The sequence below is a fragment of the Citrus clementina genome, unplaced genomic scaffold (genome assembly GCF_000493195.1).
Source record: "Citrus clementina cultivar Clemenules unplaced genomic scaffold, Citrus_clementina_v1.0 scaffold_2, whole genome shotgun sequence".
Taxonomy (NCBI): Eukaryota; Viridiplantae; Streptophyta; class Magnoliopsida; order Sapindales; family Rutaceae; genus Citrus; species Citrus x clementina.
The window spans coordinates 27533244-27542611 of record NW_006262688.1 but is presented as its reverse complement, the minus strand read 5'-3'; the positions used below and the strand labels follow the sequence as shown (position 1 = coordinate 27542611).

At 33.3% G+C, this 9368-nt stretch overlaps 1 protein-coding gene across 1 annotated transcript; it reads left to right on the top strand.

Annotated features, from left to right (window-relative positions):
• The first annotated feature begins 2441 nt into the window (after window positions 1–2441).
• LOC18052695 lies at window positions 2442–9208 on the top strand. The gene is made up of 9 exons (XM_006448154.2): window positions 2442–2780; window positions 3536–3886; window positions 3976–4191; window positions 5190–5839; window positions 6258–6354; window positions 6434–6487; window positions 6567–6685; window positions 7701–7894; window positions 8452–9208. The coding sequence occupies exons 1-9, from the start codon at window positions 2520–2522 to the stop codon at window positions 9084–9086; spliced, it is 2577 nt and encodes an 858-aa protein (XP_006448217.1). The 5' UTR covers window positions 2442–2519; the 3' UTR covers window positions 9087–9208.
• The last annotated feature ends 160 nt before the right edge of the window (window positions 9209–9368 follow it).

The following is a 9368-nucleotide window of genomic DNA, read 5'->3' as shown; positions in this document are numbered from 1 at the left end:
TTCAAGAAAATCACGGGTTGAATTCTAAAATTGCAAGAATTTTATTTTCTTATTAATTTAATTTATATTTAGTAGATTAACTCACTTTTAATTGATTAGATTGGTAAAATACAATAGATTTTTAATTGATTAAGATGTATGTTCATTGAATTATATGTAAGCTTTATAAATTAATAAACTATAATTTATCAATTAATTAATACGTCTTTAAATTAATAAGTTTTGTACAACCCTAATATTATTAATTTATAAAAATTTTACTGTACTTGAAGAAATGCTTTTTATTTCAAGTAATGAAAGAAAGTCGTAGATGAGATAGATTATCACATTCACACCATATGTACGTGTATCCATAAAAAAAACTTTATCACATACCATATCAATTTAGAATATTGTTGATGAATTTAATAAATTCCTTCTTTTTTTTTTTTTAACGACTTTCGTGAAAGAAGACACAAGGCAAAAGAAATGGGTAAAACTTATAATTCTTAAGGGGGGGAAAACACTTAAAAAGTATTTGTTCACACTCAAGCACCAAAACCATTATTCATTTATTCATTCTTATCTTGCAGACAATATACAATAGTAATGAAATATAAAGTCCTTGTAAATGGTAAACTCTTAAGCTGCTGAGAATTTTTACAAAGTTAACAGCAACATTCTATTTCCTCTGCTCAATAGCAGCTTTCACTTTTGGCATGTAATGGTCTTGAACTAGTTTCCGCTGGGGAATGCGTTATGCTGTTTGAACAAATGACTCAACAAGAACCTCATCAAAATAATATATATTTTCTCATCCAGATCCAAAAGCAAAGTAGAATTTTAGAGAAGTTCTATTTAATCATTTGTAGTTCTTTCTTCATCGTTGTTGGTGCTTTGGTTATATGAAAAATAACCCAGAAAGAATAAAGAGTTGTATTTAACTGTTTATTCAATACAAGAATCATATTTAACATATTTTTATTCAGAGTTGGTCGAATTAAGCGATTGTTTAAATCCTCATATTTCATGAAGGTCTTGGTTTATGTAAAAAAATAAATTATATAGTAGGACATAACTGTATTTAACAGGGGTATTAAGGAGAAATAATATTAAAATTTTGCATTCATATAAAAGTTAGAATATATAACTTTTTTTCGTTCAAATCTAAATATCTCATAATCTGATATAGGTCATAGAAAAAAAAAATTAAAAACTCTAAATGTCTTAAAATAATTAAAACTCAGACTTTTGATTAAAAAATTAAAAAACCATATTTTATTACAAAGATATCCGTCATTTGAATTACTATGTAAGACAATTTATTATAAATCAATAATACATAATTGTCCAAATCTTCATTCTTTAGGAAGATCTGAATTTATATATAAAAAGATAAATTATATAGTAGGAAGTAAATGTACTTAATAGGGATATTAAGGAGAAATAATAGTAAAGTCATATTAAAATGTTTTATTATTCGTATAAGAGTCAGAATATTTAACTTTTTTCATTGAGACCTAAATATCTCATAATCCGACATAAGTCATAGCAAACAAAAAAAAAATTGAAAACTCCAAATGTCTTAAAATAATTAAAATTTAGACTTCAAATAAAAAATTAAAAAACCTCATGTTATTAAAAATTTTACTACGAGGATATTCATCGTTTGAATTACTGTTAAAGATAATTTATTATAAGTCAATATTATATAATTATTTTGAATACTCGTATAGTAAATTCATTATTCGATGTACATGATTTTCGTTTTTTAAATTTTAAAATTTTATTTCCGATATTTTAATCAACGCTTAAATGAACAACAATAAAATCAATATTTTTATTTTTCATTTTCATAAATTAAAAAAATTTGCATTCATCATTTGAAAAAAATAAAGTAAATAAAAAATTTTTTGGCCTCTTCTTTTTCTTCTACTTCTTCTCCTTCTTTTTTTCTTTAAGAATTTATGGAGTTTTTTATTATTATTTTTCTCATAGCAAGTTATTGTGGGTGTAAAAATTAATATTGAACATAAATAAATAGAAATTAATAATTATATTTTATTGAATAATTTGTTTACAATTTAACTGAATTATATTATTTTAAAAATTTATTAAATCTCTTGAAATTGAGTGTATTGAATAATTTTATTGACATTTTAAGTAAATAAAATTAATTAATTTAAATAATTTGAGTAAAGATCATTTTAAAATTTTAAAAAATATACAAATTAAATTTTAAAATATTTAAAAAAAATTTATAGTACAAATAACCTCATTAAAATATAATTAGTTAACAAAAACAATTAAACTTATTCTTTTTAAATTTTTAAATTTTATATATTAACATCTTAAATAATAACTCTTATCTTTCAATATTTTTTTTTAATCTAGCACTTTCCTGCTAGCCAAACAGAAAATTCCATGCACACCAGATATTCCAAAAATTTTATAAAAAAAAAAAAATCAATGAAACCTTTAGGAAATCGTAGAATTCCCGTAATTTCACCATTTCACTCAGCCCCCACAGCAAAAAAGAGATGTTGGCTGCTTCAACAATCCCATCAATTCACTACAACACCAAGCTTCCATATATTCACCACTTGGTTTTAAACACTACTTCCGAGCCCAGAACAAGAAAGCCCGCAGCAGCAGTCTCCTCATTTCGGTATAACTATAATAATCATCATCATGGTTTGTTTTTCTTTAAGCCCCATACATACGCTGTCGGTACTGTTCGTGCAAGAGCAGGGAATGATGACGGCGCCTCTGATGCCATTCCCCAACAATCTTCATCTGTTGTAAGTTTTTCTATCCGGTTCCTTCTTGTTTCCATTTCTAACGTTAGCAACACTTCTTGAATATGGTTTTGATGGGGAAGGGATTCTTTGGGCGATACTCTGCTTGTGGTAGCTCTCTTTATAGTGATAATGCGTTATTGGCAATGGGGCATTTGAATTACTTGTGAATCGAATGATGATTTTTTGTTGAAAACTTGGAGTGAGAGTAAGGATTGTCATTGTTAGTTTTCCAATAAATTGTCTGTATTTTGCTTTGCAATTAGAGTTGTTTATTTTATTCAGAGGCATTTTCAACTGTTTATAAAATATAAAGTCCTCCTTGCTAGTTGGAAAGAAAATCAAAAATTGAAAAGCTTGCCTGATGAACGTCCATATGCTTGCAAAAGGTCTCAACAAATAAGATTTTTGACTGCCTTGAGGAAAATTAAAAGTACTATGAACTCGTTCTTATTATTTTGATAACTCAGGTGGTGTCATTTTATTTCTGTGAAATTCTGTTTTGCATGCTGATTTTGGATATCACTATTGGACAATTGACGTGGTTTCTTGGCTCCTAGTCGATCCCATATTTACACTCAATTTGATCTGAAGGACATTTCCTTTTTGTCATGTTTTGAAGATCATTTGTTTTAGTCAAAGATTTTGGGCCTTATGCAATGTCATTATGCTTTTATTGATGGTGCTACGTCAACCAGCACGAATGTTGGTCATCAGTTGAGGCTACATATTGAGGCAGCTTGTCACTTTGATTTCAGGATATTAAAGAAATAAGCAGTAGCTCTTCGACTTTTGGTGACAGTTATGTCGCCCTGTTTGTCCAGATGCTTGGTCTGGACTATGACCCTCTTGACAGAGAACAAGCAGTAGAGGCGCTATGGAAATACTCACTAGGCGGCAAGAAGTGCATCGATTATATCATGCAATTCAGTGGCTGCATAAATCTCACCGTTAACCTTCTTAGGTCAGAGTCTAGTGCTGCATGTGAAGCAGCTGCAGGCCTTTTACGATCAATATCTTCAATCAATGTATACAGAGACTTGGTAGCAGAATGTGGAGCTATTGAAGAAATTACAGGACTGCTGACTCGACCATCCTTGACTTCTGAGGTATAGAAGAGATATCTCACCATTGGAATATCTTTCCTCATAGTTCATGGTTTAGAAAAATTGAGGCACATTTGTAACTTATGCCACAGGTGAAGGGGCAAAGTATGTGTACCTTGTGGAACTTATCTGTTGACAAGAAGCACAGATTGAAAATTGCAAATACTGATATTCTGCCATTACTAATCAAATCCCTGGAAGATGAGAACATGAAAGTAAAGGAAGCTGCAGGAGGGGTTTTGGCAAATTTGGCATTAAGCAAATCTAATCACAACATATTGGTTGAAGCAGGTGTTATACCCAAATTGGTAAGACTATATGCCCTTTGTTTAACAGTAAAGATTTGGTGTTAGAAATGAAATATACTTGTCATTTCTTTCGGTGGATTTTTTTGGGTTCAATGATGTTTAAATTACTATAAGTAAAAGGAAATGAAGTAAAATAAAATAAGATAAATTTGAGGTGATTTCTCATATGAAGCTTCTGTTATGTTTGCAATATATGAGAGATAGCATCTATAATGGGCTTAACATTATTACACTGACTTAATATCTCATAACTATACAAGCAATAGGAGTTTTAAATGGCAATTTTCAAATGTAGACGTTTTTAATTAATTAATGCATTCATAACAGTAGGCATGTTATTTAGACTTTTTAGTCATTCTCAATAGTTTCTCAAAGAGTAGCATAAGTTGATTTGAGAAACACCAAGGGGTGGATTGGACAGTGTGATTCTTCGTTTTCAATCATGAGGTCAGAGGCTCAAATCTCCATAGGGCGGCCTACTTTGAATATAGGCCATAACTTCTGTAACTACCAAGATTGGAGATTTTGGTAGTACTGCCCACTTTCAGACCTGCTGTATGGGTTATGCTGTTTCTGGGTTATTAGATAAAAGAATAAGATAATTGAAATCTTGCATGGGTGATATTTCAATTTTTGACTGGTAACAATTAGGTGATGTTGGAGTTTGATGTAGACAGAGAAAGAAGAATGTTTGGAGTTCTTTCTAAAATTGAGTTAATATCTAGACATTTCAAATTTTGAAGACCAAGTTGATGAATAAGTAGACAATTACAGCATGTCTGGACACCTTGTGGAAACTGAGTGGTGCATAGATTCATTTTCATGGCCCTTCATCTGCAGACTATAATAAAGTGTTATTGCTTGCAGCAGATTCAGTTGAGAGAAATTATCACATATAGACACAAATGGATAGTATCAGTTCCACTGGGATATCTTGAGGTGTCTTGAAGACATTAATCTTGATTAGAAAGTCTAATTATTTTCAGTACTTTCTGCAGGCAATGCTCTTAAAAGCTAATGTGGAAGGATCCAAAGTCATCCGAAAGGAAGCGAGAAATGCATTAATTGAACTTGCTAAGGATGATTATTATAGAATTCTCATTATAGAGGAAGGTCTGGTTCCTGTCCCCATGGTTGGTGCAGATGCATACAAGTCCTTCAGACCTGAATTGCATTCATGGCCTAGTTTACCGGATGGTACTGAGATTGAACGAACTTCACAAGGGCCTTCTAAGTTTGGTGCCAATGAATTACTTCTTGGATTAAATGTTAGCGACAAGAATGCAAACATTGATGAAGCAAAGATGAATGCAATGGTTGGACGCTCGAGGCAACACTTTCTTGTGCGTATTGGGGCTATAGAATCGGAAGATGGAAGGAAACCTCAATCTGAATTTCCCATAGATCGGCAGCTAACTCTCTTGCCATGGATTGATGGTGTGGCTCGGTTAGTTTTGATTCTTGGACTTGAAGATGAACGAGCCATAGCAAGAGCTGCAGAGTCAATTGCGGATATATCTATTAATGAGCATATGCGGATGTTGTTCAAGGAAGCTGGAGCTATCAAGTATTTGGTTCAGCTTTTAGACCATAGTAGTGATGCAGTCAGATTGGCAACAACACATGCTTTGGAGAGACTGTCTGTCAGGTTCTACATTTTCCTCTCCTTTTCTTTTTTTACCCCCTCAAATCTATCTTCAGTAGCTAGTGCTTTTAATGCATTTTTTGGTTGATAAATTGATAATTGCTAGTCAACAACTATGGCCTTTGTTTGTAGCAGATAAACTCTTTTGTCTGAGTGGTGGAACAATATGTTCTTAGCTTATTGATGGTGAAAACTGATACTCATTTTGTTTTCCAGATTTGCTTATCAGATTCTGCCTTTCTGCGCTCATATCCTTATATCACTGTCCTAACATATATCTCTAGTTCACAGCTGTATCATCTGAAAATTAAATCATCAAGTGCTCAAGAGCGTTTTAGGCTCAATTAAGCTCAATATAGTCTTATGTGTGTTTGACATGCCACACTTCATAATTAACATTTTCCATCACTTCTTGATGCAGTCGTGGTGTTTGCCAGATTATGGAAGCTGAAGGTGTTGTACATCCTTTGGTTAACACTCTAAAGAACTTGGACATCTCTGAAAGCTTGATGGAAAAGGTAATTGTAATTGTTTTTCTTGCCTAAAAACTTTCTTAAAATTGACTTGATGATTAGTTGAACTTTTGCCATGTTGCAGACATTGGATATACTTGGTCGTATCTTAGATCCAAGTAAAGAAATGAAATCAAAGGTTAGTCAGCTCTTTCTTGCAGCATGTTTTCCATGCTACAGTGTTCTACTGGCTTACCTACAATGATGATGCTTTCCAGTTTTATGATATACCCGTTAATGGATCAGAGAAAGGATTAGATGCTGCAGAAAGCCTTGATCCTTCGATAGAATTAACTGGAAATGTGATTGAGGCGGCCATATCAGAAACCACTACCAGGTTTTTCTCTTTCTTTTTACCCTTTTCATAGTCTTACATTTTTCAGACTGCTGTTTTCTGATCACCATTACCTTATCCTCATCTGCTCATAGTTATTGTTTATTACTGTTTGTTACTGCATGCTGCTGACTTTTCATGAGATAAGAATACAAAATAAATGAAGCAGAATTAAATACATTTATTATAGGTCTTAAGCTCCAGATCTGGTAAGTTTTGAGTTTTTGTCTAGAGACGGAGGGCAAGGTTAATGCTCAGCTGTTGCATGAAAAATAGTTATATCCTCTCATAATCTTTGTCTCGAATGCTCAATCCAAAATGGTTGCAAGATATAGGCTAAATTTTCTCTTTGTCATATTTCTATGCAAGCACAACACTAGCATTTTACAAGGAAAAATTACTTTTATGGACAGACATTCTGATATAATCTCTAGAAGCTGACTTGGATAATTAACAGCTATTTCACTGGTAGCATTTCTTTTCAGTAGTCATGGCTTCCTCTCTCTTACGGCTGGGCTGGAACTTCCAATTTGTAAAGCTTGGCTGGCCTTTAGCCTGCTCTGCTTATATCAACCCCTTAACAACATTACTACTGTGGTGTAAAAATTGAAACTTTATAGGTGAATTAGCAATGCCTAGAAATAAATATTCTACTGCACAGTGGAATCAAGGTTGGCCAAACCTAGACTTCTCTAACTTATAACCAGTTTGGAATGATTGAACTGGGGAATGATCCTGCTAAGAAACTTCAGCCTTGAATCTTATTAATTTGGTTTGCTGGTGGGGCTAGTAAGAAACTCGTAGATCCAGATTAATAGTAGGAATTTTGTATTTGTAAGAATCATCTAAGTGCAAGCTTTTGATTGGACTCATTTTCAACCGATATCTTATTTTGTACACACTCATTGAAGCAAGTTTTGTGCTTGAACTATGATCTGTTGATCTTTGAGTGCTTTATATATCCATGATTTCTGCATGGTGTAAGTTGTGCTAATCCCCTGCATATTTCCTAACCCAGTTATGGGAAAGTGCTGGACTCTGTCTTCATTGGTCGCATGATTGGCATTATGAAGACCTCATATCCAGATCTACAGAGAAAAGCAGCTTCTATCCTTGAGTTCATAACCATTATTGACCCAAGCATGGACACAATTATTTCAGCTGATATTGAATCTGGTTTGGATGCCATTTTCCAACAAAAAGCTTTGGAAGGTATGGGAACAATTTCCTTTGTTGTCAGACTAAGTTTGTCCTATATTGTAAAACCTTCAGATCTCAGTTAAACCATGTTTGTTCCTTGAAGGTACAGAGCAGGCATGGATGGCATGCTTGCTCTGTCCAGCAAGAACTGCCATTTGATAATAAAATATATTAGGTGATCTTTAATTTTGATCATTCTTATTTCTTCATCTGGCAAAAGATATTAATTCTTGTATTTGTTGCAAATACAGAAGGGGAGCTTGAGCAACACAATGAAATTTGAGTTCACTGTTATTAGTTTCAGTTGTTTTATAGCACAAATGTGAACTTTTGAAATAGGAGTCATTTATGGATTTTGTAGAAAATAGTATCATCCTCAAACATGGGTCCTTTTTCTACTACTTCGGTAATGCTACATTTGTTAACTGAGTAGAGACAGATTTATGCTTTAAGTTTAGTTTAATTGGTATCATTAGTGGTATGGAGCAATATATTCTCAATATGGGACTTCTCCAAGCTGTTTCGTGCTGTGATGTTTAATGTTCTAATATGTATTTGATACACTGCAGATACAGATTCTGATATTGAAGGTCTGCAGCCAGAAAAGTATGCTCTTGACATTGAAGAAGCTTCTCTCGCAATCTCTGCAGGAGCCCGGTTACTGACAAAATTGCTTGATTCTAAGCAGTTCTGCCAAACCATAAATTCTACTCATTTCATTAAATTGCTTAGGAAAATCCTCAAGTCAAATGTCCCTCTACACTATAAAGACTGGGTTGCTGCTTGCCTTGTTAAGTTGAGCTGCCTGTCTGGCCCTGACCAAGATTTTGAAAATCCAATCAACATGGAGGTTACTCTTTATGAGGCAATCCCAAGACTTATCGAGCAGATCAAGTCCTCCTCTTCTGAAGCACGAGAAGCTGCAGTTATTGAACTGAACAGAATAATCTCCGAAGGGGTGGTAGATTCTACTCAAGCTGTCGCTTCAGAGGGAGGAATCTTTCCATTGGTGAAGCTAATAGAAGAAGGAAGTAATAGGGCTGTTGAAGCAGGCTTGGCAATACTCTATAACCTGAGCATGGACAGCGAAAATCATTCGGCAATTATAGCTGCCGGAGCTGTGCCAGCTTTGAGGAGAATTGTTCTTTCACAGAGACCACAGTGGACAAGAGCGCTCCGTTTGCTGAGGAATTTACCTGTATGATGATACGTGCAAAATACTTGAATGATAAGACTACAAGAGGAGAAATCACTTGTTATATTTAGACAATGTGTCAATGATATAAGTCAAATTCACTTTGTTCTAGAGCCGTTATATCAGTTTGGACTTGGATACAGTAGAGTGATGTTATTTCTTCGACATTGTTCTTTTTCTATAAAAAAATTGTTCTGTTTCTGGAGATTAGATGCAACTTTTAATTTTCATTTGTCCTTTTATGACTCGTCTAATTACACAGGTCGAAAATCTTTCATGTGTGATGCTTCC

Coding starts and splice junctions, on each gene's coding strand:
- LOC18052695 (XM_006448154.2), top strand. CDS start 2,520: ATGTTGGCTGCTTCAACAATCCCATCAATTCACTACAACACCAAGCTT. Junction 3,887..3,975: donor GACCATCCTTGACTTCTGAG/GTATAGAAGAGA, acceptor CTTATGCCACAG/GTGAAGGGGCAAAGTATGTG. Junction 4,192..5,189: donor CAGGTGTTATACCCAAATTG/GTAAGACTATAT, acceptor TACTTTCTGCAG/GCAATGCTCTTAAAAGCTAA.